The 20,170-nt window shown below is 44.9% G+C and overlaps 3 protein-coding genes across 5 annotated transcripts in view; 1 reads left to right on the top strand and 2 right to left on the bottom strand.

Annotated features, from left to right (window-relative positions):
• LOC306777800 (uncharacterized protein) overlaps nucleotides 1-7,158 on the bottom strand; it is a 37,626-nt gene extending 30,468 nt beyond the window's left edge. For both annotated transcript variants that reach the window (XM_079269086.1, XM_079269087.1), the window contains exon 1: nucleotides 7,066-7,158. In XM_079269086.1, the coding sequence (XP_079125212.1) occupies nucleotides 7,066-7,130 (65 nt within the window). In that variant the 5' untranslated portion in view covers nucleotides 7,131-7,158. The remainder of the gene's footprint in view (nucleotides 1-7,065) is intronic.
• Nucleotides 7,159-8,363: 1,205 nt separating this feature from the next.
• Nucleotides 8,364-10,491, bottom strand: dcps (decapping enzyme, scavenger; the record flags this gene model as incomplete). The annotated part of the gene is made up of 6 exons (XM_079269059.1): nucleotides 8,364-8,884; nucleotides 9,051-9,161; nucleotides 9,327-9,440; nucleotides 9,553-9,698; nucleotides 9,782-9,932; nucleotides 10,285-10,491. The coding sequence occupies 6 exons, from the start codon at nucleotides 10,489-10,491 to the stop codon at nucleotides 8,618-8,620; spliced, it is 996 nt and encodes a 331-aa protein (XP_079125185.1). The 3' UTR covers nucleotides 8,364-8,617.
• Nucleotides 10,492-11,403: 912 nt separating this feature from the next.
• On the top strand, nucleotides 11,404-19,040 carry ids (iduronate 2-sulfatase). 2 transcript variants are annotated; one of them, XM_079269370.1, is made up of 13 exons: nucleotides 11,404-11,563; nucleotides 12,096-12,232; nucleotides 12,309-12,486; nucleotides 12,714-12,802; nucleotides 12,992-13,192; nucleotides 14,993-15,163; nucleotides 15,246-15,372; nucleotides 15,882-16,052; nucleotides 16,413-16,519; nucleotides 17,131-17,247; nucleotides 17,376-17,486; nucleotides 17,629-17,754; nucleotides 17,845-19,040. In XM_079269370.1, exons 1-13 carry the CDS (start codon nucleotides 11,494-11,496, stop codon nucleotides 17,923-17,925), a joined length of 1,686 nt encoding a protein of 561 aa, XP_079125496.1. In that variant the 5' UTR covers nucleotides 11,404-11,493; the 3' UTR covers nucleotides 17,926-19,040. The 2 variants fall into 2 exon arrangements, with proteins under 2 accessions (XP_079125496.1, XP_079125497.1); XM_079269371.1 differs by lacking the exon at nucleotides 17,376-17,486.
• The last annotated feature ends 1,130 nt before the right edge of the window (nucleotides 19,041-20,170 follow it).

The following is a 20,170-nucleotide window of genomic DNA, read 5'->3' as shown; positions in this document are numbered from 1 at the left end:
CTGAGCGTTCTGGCATCTTTTAGCTCATTTTTTCGGTTTCATGGCCCTCAACTTTTAACGCGATTGTTTTGAATCAATCTCTCGGCTCTCATTTGCATTGTTTCCAGCGGCAGCACAGCAGCTGCTTTCAATGAGAAAAACTGTGACAAACCCACTGTAAGCTACTCGCTGAGCAGCAGACAGACAGCGTTAGCGGTGTTAGCTGGTGAACATAGTGGAACATTTAGCTGCTATTGAGCCAGATATTCCCTCTGGGCTTAGTGAAGAGCAAAAACAGAGCTAAAAGGAGCGTGAATATTGGACTTATATTTGTCAGGGACAAATTGGATTGAATTGATCTACATTCGGTCTAGACTTTACTGGTACACTGTGTTGTTCTACTTTCACATAATGGATTTGCATTGCCAAAATCAATCAATGTACAGCACTTAGTGATGACAGCATGGACTTTTATCAATTGACAGATGCTTGTGACAGGACCTTTATAATGGAGGTTGTAGTTTGTGCCAAAAAATGAAGTCTGAAAAGAAGTAGAATGAAAAGTTCCTCTCAGATCTGATCGCCCCTTACTGTATGTTAAGCTATACAAAGTGTTCAGCTTGTCTGAGGTCACTTCACACTGAATCGGCCAACGCTTTTATGTCACTGCCCATCAAATGCTCACCAAAAACAGAGCCTCGTGTTGATCGTTCTATCTGTCTCTAGCGGTCACGCATTAGCCTGGCGTAGTTAATCACGATAAGTGGGGAGCTGATATACGACAACCACTACAGCTCCCAGTGCTTATGCGTGTGTGGCTGCCAGGTGACATGAGGGTTGATCCAGACAGACTCCCTGCTGCTAAAACCTCTCAGACACACACACACAATCGAGAGGAGGAGTCAATTTTAGCTATCTGGCCGTTTTTTTGTTTTTAAATCATCACCCATGACAAGGCGCGGCTTTACACGGTTCAATAGTCTGTGGATTACTGAGGTATCAAGGCAAAGTTTAAAGATTTACTTCTTCCAAAAATGCGTTGCCATCCAAAAGCACGTCTGAACTGAATCTTAAACTTGAGAGTAGCATCTTCGTGCTGAGGCGGCTGCATGAAAACTGGCCTGAAAAAGTGACAAAAACATCCAAATCCCATGAATCATCAGACCACTCACAGAGGAGTGGTGATACTGGGGTGAATTTCACAATCCCAACGTGCCCAGACCGACCCCTGTGTGTGTGATTCATTCCAAACACGTTGAAATTGATATCAGCTGTCCAAGTCACCAGAGCGTATGTGTGTGTGTGTGTTTGTCAGTGTAAACAAAGACGGAGTCGGTCTGTATCAGTTCCAGAGCTCTGCAGCTCCATTTCAACAGCATAATACACAAACACCCGGTCTCTAAGATCAGTTTTGGCACGCTGCAACTGAGAAATTCCTTTACACACACACACACACACACACACACACACGCGCACACACACACGCGCACACACACACACACACACACACACACCATCAGGAAGGACCCTCTCAGGGTGAAGTAGTGTTGACAGAGGATTTACACCATTTTAATGTATGGGTTAATCAGAGTTTCCACCAATTCATTCAGCGTTGCCTCGGCTTTGCTCGAGATTAATTCCAGGAATCAGGATCCTGGGATTCCCCATCCGGAATCTCTCTGCCTCTGCTGCAGTGGGGATGTCAAGACACTCAGGAAACGTAATTTATCAAAGAATTCAAAGAAATTGACTCGGTCAATTCAATCAGACGGGGTAAGTTGTCGCTTACGAGAGCGGCGAGAGTGAACCAAAACAATGAGCTGAAAGATGCTAAAGAGCTGCGCCACCCCTTTCACATCACAAACCATTTGACCTGTTGCTGTAATTGTCCAGGTACTAGTCACAGCACACCCAATAGGAATGCTACTTTTCCTTTTTTTTGTATATATAATATATACATATATATATATATATATATATATACACATATATATATATATATATATATACACATATATATATATATATATATATATATATATATATATATATATATATATATATATATATATATATATATATATATACACATATATACATATATATATATATATATATATATATATATATATATATATATATATATATATATATATATATATATATATATATATATATATATGTGTATATGCATGAATCAATCATGCAGCTTTCTGTTTATAGAGCCAAGAGGAATGTCGGTCAGTTTTCCTTCGAAGGAAAAAAAAGTGGATGTTGGTATTTCCTGAAACGAGAGCGAGAGAGCGAGAGAGCGAGAGAGCGAGAGAGCGAGAGAGCGAGAGAGCGAGAGAGCGAGAGAGCGAGAGAGAGACAGAGAGAAACTACAAGACAAGCTGAAGGACTGTCCTTTCAATAATAGTCATAAAGCTTATCCATGAGTAGTGGATTTTTATCTTGAGTTTTTGACTTTGAGAACACACAAACAGCAGTAGGAGGGACGTGGTTAAAATACAGTTAGAAATAATGAAATGAATGATGGCTGAGTTCCATTTAGCTGCTTTAGTTTAATGTCTTGGGGCCTAGACAGTCTCACACAAGCAAAGACTGGCTTAGAGCCTGAAAAGATAGCCACCCTACCCCCAGGCTAACTCTGACAGCCATGTTCCAATGGTAACAGTCGGTGACGACTGCTGACCAGTGGCATCCAAACAAAGAAAAGAAACCATGCCTCTTGGTTTGCGGTTTGTGAACAATATTGTGGAGCACAGAATGAGAAGGGAAAGAGCTTTTCAAGAGAACGGTAACATATAGCAGTGCGGACAGAACCAGGGGTTTTCATTGTCCTGCCCAACCTGATGGCAACCTCTGGTTCTGTAAAGGGAAGCAAATGCTGTAATGCCTTAAACTTGCACTCTTTTTAATGGCCACCAGGGGGCGACTCCTCTGGTTGTAAAAATAAGTCAAGATTGTATGGAAGCCTATGACTCTCTACTTGTCTCTTGATTTATTACCTCAGTAAACATTGTAAACATGAGTTTATGGTCTGGATATAGTTTCAGTTCTTCTTCAATACAGCATGATGATTATTGAGCAAATTATGTTCCATTTAGTGTCAAATAGACCATAAAGCAGAGTATGCTTTAGGGCGGGGCTACCTTGTGATTGACAGGTCTCTACCACAGCGTCTTCCGGGCTGGGAGTTTGTTGTCTTACGACTTTAACCCTTTTACTGTGTTTTCACTTCATGAAAGTTAATTGTAGCAATTAGTTTGCCTAAAAAGGTCTTATTCAGCGGTCGGTTGGACTTAGCTCCACCCTCTTGTGTCACCTCTGGTTGCAAAAAGCCAAGATGGCGTCGGCCAAAAACCATTGTGGCTACGGCTCAAAAACCGTGTTCCACAAACCAGTGAAGGACATCACGGCGACTACGTCCACTTTGTATACAGTCTGTGTGTGCAACGGGCCTCACTGAAATAAATGAGGGGCTATGCTTTTTCCCCCTCAGTCCTTATGTCTTACATGACCTACAACTGAAATGCTATAAAGACACCAGATACAAGCTCAGAGAAGACCCAGAGAAAAGCATGACAGCTGCAAGCATTTGGGGAATAACGCTTTGTGTTTTGGTAAAGAGTTCTGAGAAATGTTGCTGGATTTTTATTGCTCACCAATACGAAAACAACCTCCACCAACTGAAACCCCCCCTGTTAGATTTCTGGACTTGTGGTCGACCAAGAGGCCCTGCTTTTCTTCCCTCTCCTCATTCTGCTTTATTCTTTCCATCCCCTTCCTCCATCGCCATCACTTCTTTTCCCTCTGCTGGCTCCAGTTCCTCTCACCCACCCCTGCAGTGCAACGCCTTGTCCCTCTCCTCTGTTTTGTGGTTTCTCTCTGTCTCCTATTCTCTCCATTCCAAAGTGCACATGCTGATCCAGATCTCTCTCTGCTCAGAGGAGGAGGAGGGGGGGAGTCGCCCCGTAGCTCTCTGAATTCCACCTCACATCTGGAAACCATCTTCTTTCTCTCTCTTTCTCTCTCTGTTTGCCAATCTCTCACCCCCTTCTCTCTGTCGCTCTATGTTGTAATGTAAATAGCCCTGTAATCATACTCCTGCACTGAGCCAGCCGCACTGGATGGTGTGTGTGTGTGTGTGAGTGTGTGAGAGAGATTACACAGAAAACACTCACACACACACACACACACACAACAAGCTGAGATTTCTTCTTCCTTTTCTCCATCTCAGGTCCCAGCTGAGGTTAATGGGGTGATAAAAACAAAACAGCCTTTAAATGTACTTGCTCGCTCACTCACTCACACACGTATTCTGTGTGTGTGTGTGTGTGTGTGTGTGTGTGTGTGTGTGTGTGTGTGTGTGTGTGTGTGTGTGTGTGTGTGTGTGTGTGTGTGTGTGTTGAAGCAGCAACAGGAGGCCCACAAGCAGTTGATTCAAAGAGTTTAACTGAATGACGACGGCCTAATAACCTGAAAGCTGAAGCTTTTATAGAGCGTCAACACACGAATGATGCATCTCATTGCTCCGACTGTGGTGGATGGTCAGTGAACTAGTCGTCAGGTTTGGGCATGGGTGAATCCTCTCTGCCTTTAACAGCATCAGTAGAGTCGCGTATGTACTGTAGAGGGTCTCCTCCACCATGATCTAACCAATGACATCCACTCTGGATGACATCACATCCCTTTTTTTGGGACAAGTGCAGGGCAAATTTTTTGTTGGAACCGAATGCTACCGTGAACGAACCTTTAGACCGACACGTCTACTTTTCCTGACCGGCGTGTGCAAACACCTACATTTAAAGCTTTGTCCGCTCTGGGCTACCGTAGAAACATGGCGGCCGGCTCCGTGAAGAGGACCTGCTCCACATGTAGATTTATGTCACATTCTGAGGGAACGAAAACACAACGATTCTTATTTTCAGGCGATGTCAACATGTCATCCCCATCCTTAAAAGGGGCACTCAGGGGATTTAGTGACACACTTCCATAAAGTTGGGAGACAGATTTTAAAGACAAGAATCAAAAATCTGCGCAGCGGAGGCAGAGTTATCCTACTTTTTATCTTTAGGTTATTCAAAGAACCAGAAATGGTGCTTCAAAGAACCATTTTTTGAAGGTTATTCGAGGCACCTTTGTGGGTTCTTTCAGGAACCGTTTAAGGAAATGGTTCTTTCAAGAACCCTGTTCGGAAAGGTTCTTTGTGGAACCAAAAATGGTTCTTCTATGGCATCACTCCGAAGAACCATTTTCGGTTCCAGATGGCACCTTTATTTTTCTGTGTGGTAGTCCTCAAGTTCCAAAAAGCCGAGATCCTACATTTCCCACAATACATCCAACCAACTAAATAATTAGGTTGGACGCTCTCTGCCTGGTGAAAACCCTCCATAGCCATGTAAAACATGACTTGACAAGCATATTAACCTTCATTTGTAAAGTTGATGGAGTTCCCCTTTAACGATGGAGGAAGTAATACCGGCCTCACGAATCAACTTTCACTCGAGTCACAGAAAGGAAGAAACAACCCACAGACAGCTACAGTACAGCAGAGGCCCATTCAGTTCCACACTGAGCAGGACACAACAGCTACATGTGTACGTGTGTCTCAGTGAGTCATCATGATACCGTTTCCTCACAGAGAGGAGCAGTCAACAGGACACCCCTGTAAAACCTCCGAGGGTTTGTTCAATGACCCAGTGACAGGTGACCTGATCAGGAAGGCTGTGACAGTTGACAGACCACACACACACACACACACACACACACACACACATATCTATCAAGCTCCTCAGTCAGATTACCAGCGCTGATGCCCCTTAAGCTTGTGTATCCTCGTCCAGTGTGATAACGCAAACTCGATGTTCTGCAAACGGGAGGTCTAACATCACCGTTTATCAGGGCTGTGGAGGCTGTGCGTTCGCTTTGTTGTCACAGAGAAACACTCAGCGATCGGAGAGTGTATCCTCATGAGGATCAGATCAGCAGACCTCAGATCAATAGAGCCTTTCATCCTCTCACGCTGACAGACAGCACGACTCTATTCTGAGTCGGTCTGTGTTCAGGATTACAGTGGTTCCCACACAGTGAAATAGAACTGTTTAATCTGGACCGTCCTTGACCTGCCGCTGCCAAACACTGAGCTCACTCACACACACACACACACACACACACACACACACACACACACACACACACACACACACACACACACACACACACACACACACACACACACACACACACACACACACACACACACACGCACACTGTCACACTGTGGGTGGGTGTGTGTGTTATCTCACAGTAATATATATATAAATAAATATAAATAAGAAGGAGGAGAACGACTTAAAATGTAAGTCTATAATAAAAAAAGAAGAAAACACAGCTGGACCTTTAAGTATACACTTATTAGGACGTGCATATGCAAACAGCTGTTCTGAAATAACACACTTAAGAGCAGAGTATAACCAGGGTCCTATTGACAGATTAGTAAGACAGTTCACCCCAAACAGAGGTTGAAATGCACATTAATGCCTAAAATCCAAACAAGTAGTGATCTCTAAGTCCAAGTATGTTTGGGGTGAATAATGTAATGAGAAACAGTCCTCTCTGTGAGTAGACTTCATTATTTCACTGGCAAAGATTTATCTGATCACCACCAACACACAAACTTACAGTTTAACGAACATTTAAAAAATCAAATAAACATACAGTGTAGCAAAATCAGTTCTCAGTTAGAATATCACAGATGTGTCCCAAATAAAACCCTTAAAAACTCCCCATTGGACTTCAAGAACTCTTGAGGATGATCAGAGCCAGAACAGCCCACCTACAGCGCCCCATTAGACCGGGATCCGAACACAAAGCAACACTCCTCTCTCAACAACTTCAGCCGATGCACAAACAAAAGCAAAGCGTAGCCGGACACCACATCGACCGCATGTATCGATCAGCGTCATAATTCCCCGCAGCCCAATAATAACTCTCATAAATAGCATCTCCGCCCAAAAAGTTTCTCTCTCGCGGACCTGAAGTGCATCTAGAGATCACCGTGAGCGCGGCGGGCAGACTCACCGTGTGTGCTCCACCTCAAACGGTGTCGGGGTGAACTCATCCCTCACAGACTGGATCCAAGACATCAGCTCTGGTAGTGGACTAATGATTGGATTACTTGCCTCGGTCCTGCCCTGCGTCCGCTGCTCCACGGCGCTGCGTTCAGAGGCGGCTCGGAAAGCTCTGAATCCTACCGCGACGAGCTGATGATAAGGAGTATTTACAAAAAAAAGAGTGCAAATAAAAATAATATGAAGTAAAGTGTAACTAGATTTTAAAACATGGCTCAGCTTTAAAATACTTTCTGGGACAAAAATATTTTAATGTAGCGTTTGTGACACGAAAGTAATATGTGAGAGATTCACTGAAATTCAGATTTGTTTTACTTATAAACCAGGAATTTACACAACCTCCCATGCCATTGTAAATTAACTCGAACCCTTAAAAAGTTGTAGCTTCTTAGGCTTTAACACACCACTAAAGCGTCCCTGACATGGTGCCTGAATATATATTTAATGAGGCTCTTATTGTATTTCTTACAGGTTTGGGTGCTGTTAATTAGTTTACATTTTTACGAGGAACCCATGAATGCAACTTACGCACATAGAGCATCGGGCCAACTGACCTCTGAGGAGATACGAAAATCATGTCCGCTGCTCGAAATCGCTTTAATAACAAACAATATAACCATGTGTCAGCTGTAAACCTCTCTGTGCCCGAACAGTTAAACCACCAAACGACTGAAAACTCAAACGCAGCTCTCACTGTTGATTCGTTTCCAGACTGCATCGTCTTTACTTGAGGCGCATGCAGCTGAACCTAGTAGAACCTCTGACAGTGTGTTTGATCAATCCAACTAAACATAGTACTTCGGCTCCAGATGTTTGCAAAGTGACTCAGGTTAAATATAGTGTGGTGGAGAAATGATAGCCTTTTGTTGACATGACCTGCAGAACTATAATGTACTGTTTGTTCTATTTTAGTAAAGAAAAGGGAAACTAAGGGAACCCCCGGTTAATTAGTTACCGAGGCTGGAGTTTGTTTTTGTGTTCAGTTTCAGTGAAAAAGTTGGAATCTTTTGGGATTATTGCTGCCATCTAGTGTTGCGGTTGTCACATTATTTTCACATCAAATCTGGTAGTTTGAATTGCCTCGGTGTTTGAAAGGTGACGTATAAAAGTCCTCGGCCACTTTACTTCACCACCATGACATGTGATGAAATACAAGTGTCCACTTCAGAAAACTCAACGATGGTGATTTTAAATGTCGTCTCAGGCAGTTGAACCCGTCTCAAATATTACCAAACAAGTGACAACATCAAGAGTATAAAAAAATGACTCTTTAATTCAGTCAGCAACATTCAGTTAACATGTAGAAAACATATGAAAGACATTTAAAACAGAGACTTTGTCTTTAAATCCTTTAGCCAACGGGTTGACTCATGTCACGTCAGGAATAATATGAAAAAACACCTTGCTGAGGAATCACTCAAACATGCACAAACGATGTGTCAAATACAAAAAAAGGATTCTCCACACAGTCTGGATGGGTGGAACGAGTGCCTGACGGTAAATCACAGCCTCTCCGCCTCCTTGAACTTGCCGAGCAGTCCGTCGTCTGCCCTCAGGGGGAAGTACAGGGTCCGGGTTTTGTAGTACCGAGGGTCGGACTGGAGGTTTTGGATGACATCCGCGAGGAGGTGGGCCCGCTCCACGCTGCAGCCCGGCGCCTCGTAGCCCAGCTTGGTGAAGTGGACGTGGAGGTGGTAGTAGGACGGCTGGTAGTGCAGGTAGACTCTCAGCTTACTGGCTGGAAGCTTGTAGCGCTGCAGGACGGCCTCCTAGATCACAAGGAAAGGGGCGTGTTTGACATTAGGAATATGCACACTGCTGTCTGTTTTCTCTCTGATCATTAACAGCTATGTCTGGTCCTAGCGCTCTAAAATATAAAGTGTAATGGCAGCGGCTGGCAGAAGAGGACGTTTCCCGCTTCCTTTTCTCCCTCACCTTTCCTTTCTGGAAGATGTTCTGCAGCAGCGGTAGATGCTCTGACGTCAGGTCTCTGAGACTCCTGATGTCTCTCTGCTGTGCGATGGCGATCAGATATAAATCATCCATCTGACAGAAGAAGACAGATATTGTTGAGCTGCATCGTGCATTAGGACTTAGTCGACGTTAAGTTATTTCTCACGTCAGGAGAAAAAGTCCCGAGAATATAAATGTCATGGCTGACATTTATTCCACCTCATGTCCTCCCTGGTACCTAACTTCCTGTTAGCTCACCTGTTTCTGGTCCCATTTGAAATCTGGGAGGAGGACAAAGCCACGTTTTGGGTCCGGATCTTCATAGACTATCCTCTCAACCTCGGCCTTCTTCTCCAGGATGTTGTGGACCCACTAGAGGGGGGGGCAGTCGACATGTTGACGTTGTACATTCACACGTGTGCATTATGATGCCATTGTAAGCCCGCTACTGATGCGCTACAGGAGGAGGTTTCAGGATGCTGACCTGCACGCTGAAACTCTGCTTCTGAATGTAGGGCAAAGTGATGTAATGATAGTCCTCCCCCGTCTCCTCCACCAGGAAACTCTCCTGCCGCTGGTATTTCTTTACGTGCTTCTCCGTGGCCGGACACACGACTGTAGTCTTGATCTCTGCAAAACAGAAACACACAGGCTATCACCCTCGGGTCTAGCTGATATCTCGAGTTTATTTCCTTTCCTCATTCTAACCGTACCATTGAGTTGAGGGGGAGCCTGCAACCGATATGTGGTGTAGATGTCGTTCCTCATCTCCAGCTTCAGCTTGGAGCCGCTGAAGAGCTCAGCCAGGGAGTCCTCTCTGATGGGAGTCTTCTCCAGGATGACCACAGCCTCCTGGCCGGCAAGCTGGAGAAGACACGTTCAACGGTTTCATTTCTGCCTGCGCTGGCCATGAGACTCGTTATCCCCTCCTAATAGAATAAAGGCAAAACAGCCCCTCATGTCGTTCTCATAGCCATTTCTGTAAAAATCCATTTTTACAATAAATCACTATCACACAGACTATTATTTTGAAATATCGAACCGGAAGTCAATGTTCCACCTTTCCTTCACGAAACTACTCAGACCTTTGAATTAATACAACAATAAAAACATTTTCCTCTTAAGTTACCAACAATTTCTCTCAACATTATAACCACAGTTAGAGGTAGTTAGTTAGCTCAGCTGCTTCTTACCGCTAACAGCAGCCTGAAGTTACCTTTCCCTGGATGAAGATGTTTTTCTCCCGCGCTGAATCACTCAACACGGCGGACGTTTTAAACTCAGACAGAATATTTTCACATTCAGGATCTTTTCCAGCTCCTCCGCCTCCATTCTCATTGTCAGCTTTCGCCCTCTTGACTCTCTGAGATAATTCATCGGTTCCGACACTGTCCGCTTCACGTTTAGCCGCGCTGTCAGCCATGTTTTGTGTTGCTGCCTTTGTATCCAAAGATCGTCTATGTGTAGGAAGATAACTTACTCATCACCTCAAATTTACTCAGCAAGCCAAGACCAAGCCTTGTGCATGCGCTCTCCTCTTCGCTCGTGGCAGAGTGTTTGAAGATCAGAAAGTTGTTTCCCTATTATAATAATATTTCTTGGAATTATTGGAATTATCGTTCTTCAACATAGAGTCATAGGCGTTGATAATTTCCCGATACCGTCACTTTACCTTTATATTTAATGACTGTTTTACAATACGGTTTTAAGTGTATACACCTCTTTATAATTATTCATTTTCATTCTGCACATACATTCACCACATCCCTGTTTATGTTCCATTTATTTATTTGTAATACTGTCCACCACCAATTTAGGTCTACTTTATTTTATATTTTATGTTTAAGATTTCAGCCCTATTTATTGTCTTAGATTCTCATTTTGCGTATGTGATTTCCTTTTTAAAAATACATATTTAAACAACAATGTTGCATGTGAAAATAAACAACTTGAATTTGATAGCATACATCTGTCAACTGTTTATTTTTGTTTACTGTTTGTTTAGTTCTTAAACTTAGAATTACTTAAATAACGTTTCACCCGTAATTTTGGGGATCTTGTTACAATTGCAACTCCAATTGCTGCAGAGTGGGACCTCTCTTTATTTAACATCTCTTAGCTACAGCAACGTCAAGTTAGACAACAAATACACACACAAGACACCTGTGTGGCATTAAAAATGATTGACACATCTTTTAACTAATATGATTAGCGCTGTGGGGCGGGGCCACTGCTGAGTGGACCAATGAAAACATTTCACTCAGGGGCGACGCGATAATCAGGAACTTATTTAAAGACGACAACGACACACTCAATTGACAGTGTGGCGGACGGAAGCAGCAGCAGAGGGGATGCGAGGTTAACGTCGCAGAAGTAAACTGTATCTGAAGTTTATTGAGTCGTTCGTCTTCTCTGCCAAATCAGAATGTTCACTTGCCTCCAAATATGTCTCCTCCTCCTGGTCCTCCACACACTGGCTGTTGTTGCAAGTAGAGGTAACGTGAGAGTTTGTACTAATACACTGTTGGATAGCAAAACTTGTACAAATACCACACAGGCATGAAGATGACTGAAGACTGGCTGTCTTATCATTTATTTTAGTGACATGTTCGGCTGTCGGCTCCTCTGAACAGTAAATCTCAGTAACCAGCTCCCATTAGCGGTTAATGAGCGTTTATTGTGTTTACTTATTACTTATAGTGGCTGCAGCCAAGCTGACGTTGATGACGTTTACTCATTGAATGGTGCTTTGTTCGTGAGGTTACGTGTACCGTCAGGCTTATTGAGTTTGGAACTTGAAAGTTTCTGTTCGGCTTTTATCAGTTTATGTATCGGTAGCTTTAACTCATTAAGTACTCCATGTAACGTTAGCTGCTGTTTTCACGTGTTTAACAGCCCAGTTTTAGCTTTTTCATCGTTACTTGCTATTGAGCTTTCCAGTTGCAGCAATCTGCCTGAACCCTTTACTTAATGGGTTCATTTAAAAGTTAAAAAAACATTCATTAACTGTGTGTGTGTATCTTTCAGAGAGGAAGAATGTCCTCTTCATCATGGCGGATGATTTGCGGACATCCTTGGGCTGCTACGGAGACTCTGTGGCAAAATCCCCAAACATTGACCAGCTGGCATCCAAAAGCCAAGTGTTTCTCAATGCATATGCTCAGGTCAGTGGGTGTCGTACACATTGATAATAATAATAACCTCATGGGGAAACTTTAAAGGTGTCATTTCCTCTCCCAGCAAGCCGTGTGCGCTCCCAGCCGTACGTCCATGTTAACCAGCCGCAGACCGGACACCACCAGGCTGTACGACTTCAACTCCTACTGGAGAACCCATTCTGGGAACTACACCACCCTGCCACAGTACTTCAAATCCAGAGGGTACTTCACCACGTCTGTGGGCAAGGTATTTCATCCAGGTGAGACTAATTGCATACGGTTTTAAGTAGAAACTCAAGTGTATGCTGGCACAGCAGCACATTTAGGAAGTGATACAGAGATCCTTGCTGAGTGGTTACCGATGACACTGCAGTGAGAAGCACAGACTCACCGCAAGAGGAACTCCATCTGCATGACTTTGTCGTTTACTTGTTACATCTTTGAGTCTCTATAATTGTATAGAAGTAACGGTTTGTATTTTCTGTAGGTATTTCCTCTAACCACTCCGATGACTACCCCTACAGCTGGTCCACCCCGGCCTACCACCCAGCTTCATTTAGATACGAGAAAGAAAAGGTGTGTGACGCAAAAGTCAAATTATATCTCTCACTTACAGGAAAATGTATTTAATGTTTTCCTTTTAATGGTCACACTCAGCTATCACTTTCCTATGGAGAGCAAGTATCCGCTTTGTTAAAGTATCCTTGTTTCTCTATGTTCTGTTGGTGAAAGACGCTGAACAATAAAATCTTTCTTTTTCTCCAGATGTGTAAAGGAGAGGATGGTAAACTCCACGCCAACTTGCTGTGTGCGGTGACCGTGTCGGAGCAGCCCGGGGGAACCCTGCCCGACCTGGAGAGCACCGAGGAGGCAGTGAGGTTACTGAAGAGTCGGGCCGCCGACGCCGTTCCTTTCTTCTTGGCTGTGGGCTTTCACAAACCACACATTCCCTTCAGGATACCTCAGGTACCTGACCTTTCTTTTTTATGTAACGATTTTTTAAATTGACAAAACGGATGGGCATGTACAGAGGAGAAATAGTGACAATCAGTGAAAATCATATATTAAAGAAAAAACAGCAAAAACAAAACTCGTGCATTTTATTTTGCACATGCAGAGTGAAAGTGAACACATCAGTGATGAACCACAGTAACAGCATCAAATCCCCCCCCCCCCCCATCAACAGGTTCTTAATATGAACACCTGTTAGACCCTCTGTACACTGCTGAAGACGTGAAGCATTTTATTTGTCGTGATACATCTGCATTATCTCTGATCAGTCTAGCTATATGTAAAGCCCACATGGACTGAATGTGAAATATTCTTTCTGTAACGCTCATGCACTCGCTGGCGTGCGTTCCATTGTTCCCTGGAGCCTGAGTGGGAGAGTGTAAGTCATTGTCCTGCTGCGAGAGGCGGTGTTGTTGTGGCCAAAGACTCGTCTCTTGCAGGACTCTGATTTTCCGGAGACCAAGGTCTGAGCGTATAAAGCCAGAACACGAGGCTGAATGATGGCGTTCACATAGAGGGGCGAGAGACGAGTGCCATAAAGAACGCTGAGCCTCGGTGATAAAGAGAGCGCTCCTCACGTTCCCACAGAACTCAATACTCTGAGTCAGACTGCAGCGTTGGAGCTCATGCGGGATCATTTAAATCCAAACTTCCTCTTCAGATCAGATTCAGTAAACGCTCCTAACTCCAGATAACTGTGTCGATGACATCATACCCATGCTGGACGCACATTCATGAGAATTGTAAAAAGCCTAATTATTGCTACGCCTCCTGCGCCATATGTCCTTTATGCAAGTCCTGCTTCTGGAGGTTCATAAAGGAAAGTCGATCACTTTTAAAAGCAGCTGCGGCTGAATTAAGGGACCTGTTGAAGACGAGGAAACGTAACGCATGCCGTTACTGCCGTGACCCCTGAGAGTCACACTGTCACTGAAATAAAGACCAAACTACTCTCCACAGCAAGGCGACTGACTGCAACAGGGTTTCAAATGTATGAAGCCGTATAACAGTTTGAGGTGTTCCACAACAGCCCGTTTAACTTCATGCTATTAGACTGTTGTAAAGTTATGGTTGTCTTAGCCTATCATACAGAGTCAAAATGTATTTAGGATTTTCAAACTCCAAATGGCTTTAAAGTAACAACATATACAATCCATTAGTGATAACCGCTATGGTGGGTATGACCGCTGCTGAATAGCATTCATACCAAGAGAAAATACAGGAACGTTGGTCTGTCGTACGAGCCCGTTCAGCACGGATCTGTTGGTACTGGTGCAGCTTGCATGAGGCCCAATGAGCCCAAATATACACCATCAAGAATACAGAAAAGGAACCTCTGAGAGCTAGACTTGAGAGATTCCTACTGTATGTGACTTTAATGAGGACTGATCTCGATAAATGGGACCATTTGGCATGACGGAGACGAGAGTATGATGAAGGGGAATGAGAGACGCGACTGAACGGAGACCAAGAAGCTTCCTACAGACGGCAAGTTGAGGGATGACGAGAGAAAAGGTCAAGCCAGCTGTCGCCATGTGATGTATGAGATTAACCCCATAATGTCTGGACAGTGACCTCTGACCGGTTAAAAACTGATCTTACTATGAAGTTGTCATATTATTGGGGGGTACATTGCACATGAACACATTTAGTGACCTGACACATGAATGTTACTGGTTATATTGCAGATTAAAGAGTGAAGGAGTTCAGATATTCGTTACTTTGTGTCTGAAGTGTGCTGTCATATTGTTACAGGAGTACCTGAGTCTATATCCCATTGATGAAATGACTCTGGCCCCGGACCCCGATGTCCCGACACGGCTTCCACCTGTGGCCTACAACCCCTGGATGGACGTGAGGCAGAGAGACGATGTCCAGAAGCTCAACATCAGCTTCCCCTACGGGCCGATTCCCAAAGACTTTCAGGTACTGAAGACATGTGCGACTTGTCTGTGTTGCTGCTGCTCCCTTAAACAACAACCCCACACGTGTTCTTCATGTCTTCCAGCTGCGTGTCCGTCAGCACTACTACGCTGCCGTGTCCTACATGGACGCTCAAGTTGGGCAGCTGCTCGGCGCTCTGGATGCTCTGGGGCTGTCTCACAGCACTGTGGTGGTGTTCGCCTCCGATCACGGTCAGTGGACAAAGATCGATCGCTCTCCAAATATCTAGTGAGATGATTGACTCATCAGATATCAGCCTCTCGGTGCACATTATTTAAGAAGTAGTGCTGAATCTTCCAGACGTGTAATAAATATTGCAGACATGTGGCAGCTTTGCTCGTCGGTCGCCACCGGAGGGCAGTGTGGTAACGGCGTATTGTTCCGTTACCGCCTATGAATCTAGATGTACTCTAAAAGACCAGCTCTTTCTTGCGCTGCCTCCTGTTTTCTTGAACTTTCTGACTTGGAAACTCTTTTTCTTGTAATGTCCTTCCGTAGAGGACACCGGAGTGAATCCTTTCCTGTGTTGATCTATAACCAGTAAAGCTCAATCAAAAGCTGTTTTCAAGTGCTAGATGACTGAGTCTGTCTCTAAAGTGTTTTAATGCCGTAGATTCACAGCTGTCGTTGGGTTCATTCGGCCCGTCTGCCTCGGGTCTCTTGAACTAATGTCTTCTCTGATCTTGTGTCCTTGTTGCAGGGTGGTCATTGGGAGAACATGGCGAGTGGGCTAAATATTCAAATTTTGATGTTTCAACGCGCGTCCCCCTCATCTTCTACGTTCCTGGGCTCACCAGCCAGCGCGTTGCACGGCGAGAGTCTACCTTTCCCTTTATTGATGTCTTCATGCAGCCACAGCGCAGCTTCAAGAGTAAGGCCCGGCACTGACAACTTACTATTGATTAACATGGACATGCCCTTTATCATTTAAAAGCACCATGTGCATCAAGTCACCAAAGGGAACTCAACTTTGACTTCACATTTCTGGTCCTCATTCCTCATCTGAAACCTGTGTGATTCTGCCGACCTGACTTAAATGAAGTGTGATTTCCACGCAGAGCTCCCGAAAGTATTTAGACGAGGATACACTTTGATATCTTTACTGCAAGTGCAACGATGATGAAATTGAAGAGCCGGGCGTCTGGTACATTGTGGAGGATGTCTTGGCTAATTTGCTGTCAGTGGGTATGCAAGACTCTCTCTAATTGGCTGACCTCTCTCTCTCGTCCAGATGACCGAGTTATCAGGAACGTGGTGGAGCTGGTGGATGTTTTTCCCACAGTCTCCTACCTGGCTGGCCTCAAAGCACCTCCACCGTGTCCTGTCATCTCTTTCAAGGTATGAATGGATGAAAATGAATGCGCTCAATGAATCTGGTAGTTTTCTCTTATTAAAGCGATGCACTGAAAGCTGTGAAGGTTAATCTCCTCCAAAACATCTTTTAGCAGCAGTGAGAAGGTAATGTTGGTCCAGACTGAAATATTAATTGGATGTTGATACATGAGAGTTGAATGCTACAATATCTTCCACTGAATGAAACATGGCATGTTAACGCTGTGATTTCAGTGCTGCCTCACAGAGCATCTCTTGTGGCTGCAGACCCTCGGCCTTTACTTATTTAAATCTCAGACTAAAGTGGGATTCCAAATCTGGCTCAGAACGTCCTTCAGTCTGTAACTCTGACGCCGCTTGTTGAACTTCTGTGATCCTTCTGGTCTTCAGTTGAAACCACGGGTTCCTGGCGTGTCGCGCTCCTCCTTCACATTTTCCACAAGTTGCAGCACAAGAACCGAACAGAACCCCTTCAGGCTCCTTCTGTGCAGTCGGGTCAACTGGAGCTCGCATCAACATTGCCAAACAGAGTCAATGGAAGTAAACATGCCCGGTGTGACGCAGCGGACTCTGACGTTTCCGGCCTCTTACCCTTCGCTCTGTCCGCTTGCTTTCAGGAGGAGTTGTGTTCAGAAGGAGTCGACCGGGCCCACACCTTCCATCGCCGAGAACGACGAAGGAACGGAGAAGCCATATCGTTCAGCCAGTACCCTCGACCTGCTGCTGCTCCTCAGGTAGCAGACGGGAGTGTTCAGAAAAGCAAATGAAAGCAGCTTCCACGGGCTGTCTAAAGATCAAATCTTTCAGAGAGCAGGCACTCCTAAGATGCCTTTGTAGTTCAATGCTCTTGTTGTTTCTTTAGGTGAACTCTGACCTCCCCGACCTTAAAGACATAAAGATCATGGGTTACTCTCTGCGCTGCTGGGACTATAGATACACTCTGTGGCTGGGGTTCAACCCTCAAACATTTCAGGTGTGTATGTGTCACATAGCCGTCTATTACTCTCCTCCGTGTGATTGATCCGGCCATCTTTGTCTGGCTCAATATGTTGGAGACATTCTCCGTGACGGCGGTAGATTATATTGGTCGATCATCCATCTGCCTCTCCGTCTAGGTGAACGTGTCGGATGTCCACGCTGGGGAGCTGTACATGTTGGAAGGCGACCCTGGTCAGGACCAGAACATCTACAGCGACTTTGACCACAGTGTGGTGACGGCAAAGATGGCAGGCCTGCCTCGGGTTAGTTTCAATTCATTTGTATTTAGAAATACTCTGCACTTCATTCCTTCATTGTGCTGACTTGTTTTGTGACTTGTGCTGTCGGTCCAGACTGTGGGTGTGCAGATGAGAATGAGGCTGCAGCTCCTCTACCTCTCAGCAGGGAGGAAGACGAGCGCAGGGAGGGAATAGAACTGCAACAGATGGACGGATGGAGACGAGTACAAAGGGAAGATGGATGGATGAAAAACTCTAGCAAGGGAGGATGCCTTGAATATTTCTTCTATCGTGCCTACTTGATTTAGCATTACGTGGTATCGCCATTAGTCTTTCAGGCTGATTCCGGTCCGTAGAAAATACAAAATCAAACGGCATCCTTCAACTATTCCTTTCAAACACACCGACACCTGAGCAGCTGACCCGAGAAACCTTCTTTCAGACGACTTGACCCAGAAGCATGAACTCGTGACGGACTCGTCTGATTGGCCGTGACAGCGACTACGTCACATTTCACATGCTCTTATCTTGCAAAGCGATGTCGTCCGAAGGAATATTCAGGAAACCTGAAGAATGATCCCTCGTTCATGAATGGGGCCCAGCTTCTCTCTCGGCCGTCCGGCTGCCTCAGGGTGTCGTCTCTCCACGTTGAACAGCTAACAGACTCTCACTGTGGCGTTAAACAATATGATGTTTCTATTTGCACTCCATGGCACTCGCAGCTATTTGCCTCCCTCCTTGTAAACAGTCGGTTCAGATCACTTTGCGGCCCCAGAATGAAGTGAGTAAAAGCCACCCACAATAATTGGCTGCAAATGAAACGGACTGGAGCGCCGTCGTACTGCTGTTCCAATGCATGCGCCGTGGCAATTTTCAGAGAAAGCAATTTCAGGTCCAACAACGGATTGCAGGGTTTCGGTCTTGACTTTTATTATAGGCTCCGCTGGCTTCATGTTAATGGGCTGCAGATGATTCATGGAATCAGCATGGCTCGTATGTCAGGCCAAGTCTTATTGAATTAGCTCAGGTTTTCCTCCTCTAAAGAATAAAAGGTCGACCTGATTGCGTTTGTGGCGGCGGTGGGTTGTGAGCCTGCGGCCTTTCGCTGCGGATAGAAGCTGTGATGCAGACTGTCCGTACAGACCGGCACCGACGGAAGGATGAGCTGATCCGCCACTTCGGTTGAGTCAGATCTCCAGCTTTCTGAAGGGAAAATAAAAAATACGTGCTTCAGAAATAATTCAAATGTGTAGCTTGGCAAGGACATGCTGTACATATATTTAAGTCTGATTCGATAAGTTTGTTTAAAAAAAATAAAATATTTTAAATAAATAAGTTGACTCGTCTCTGTATTCCTGTTTGTCGTGCAGAAACAAAGCTCACTCTGCAGCCTGTCCACACGAACAGCTCAGCGCTCTGTTGGGATGTGTTTTGTGCTCACCCACAGCACACGTGGAGCTCCTCAGGGAGCTCCTCAGGGAGCTCCTCGTGGAGCTCCTCGTGGAGCTCCTCGTGGAGCTCCTCGTGGAGCTCCTCGTGGAGCTCCTCTGTCTCTTCTGGAGCACCGACTGCTTTGCGAACACAAAGCTGAGCTTTTCCTAACTTGTGCACGACTCCACTGGGCCAGTGCGGCTAAAAGCTTTGTAATTGCATTTTGAAATGTAGTATGAATTCAGTCTCATGCCTTTGAGTTTTTCAATTTCTGGCCAATCATGCAGAGCGCGTGTGGAGCTCTGCTTGAAGTAAAGTCTGGATGCTACAAATGAAAAGCCCAAACTTTCCCAGAGACCAGGGAAACGCGTCACATCGCTCCCCTGCTAGTGTTTACCTCTCGTAGTCCTTTCTCTTCTCATTCCATCTACCGCACACTATCTACCTCATGAGCTGTGCTTGTATTTTCATTATGAGCCATTTGTTTAATGGTGTGAGAAATACTTATTTTTAAAACTATTTTGTTTTGGCTACCTGGGGGAACCGGAAACAAACTTGACAACACTGACCACTGACCTATCTCCCTGTAACGGTACTCTGTGGCGTTCTCCTCCACTCGTAGCTCTATAGCACAATGTGTTCATGTTTTGTATCCTGCACTAGGACATTGACGTACACAATACTGCCTCCAGTTTCATATTCTGCAAATATTCAGAGACTCATAGAAAACGATGCACTCTTTAAAATGTACATAAATCTGCATTCCACAAGTTCGTTGGACATCAAGGATGCGCGCGATGAATTTCCTCCAGCGAGCTCTTTGGCACAGCCTGTCCCTGTTTGCACACCTGCAGAGCAGCGGTGGCATTCATTTCTGGTCACCGGATGAATGAAAGTCCAGGATTTTCTCCTTTTTTAGCTCCGTTGTGGACTCTGTCAGCTCCTCAACGCTCCACCAGCTAGACGCTAACGTTGTCTGCTGTTTGGCGGCTTTATCAGAGTTGCATGG

Source organism: Melanostigma gelatinosum (assembly GCF_949748355.1).
Source record: "Melanostigma gelatinosum genome assembly, chromosome: 5".
Classification (NCBI taxonomy): Eukaryota; Metazoa; Chordata; class Actinopteri; order Perciformes; family Zoarcidae; genus Melanostigma; species Melanostigma gelatinosum.
Note: the sequence above shows the minus strand (reverse complement) of the source record. Positions and strands in the feature narration are given on the sequence as shown.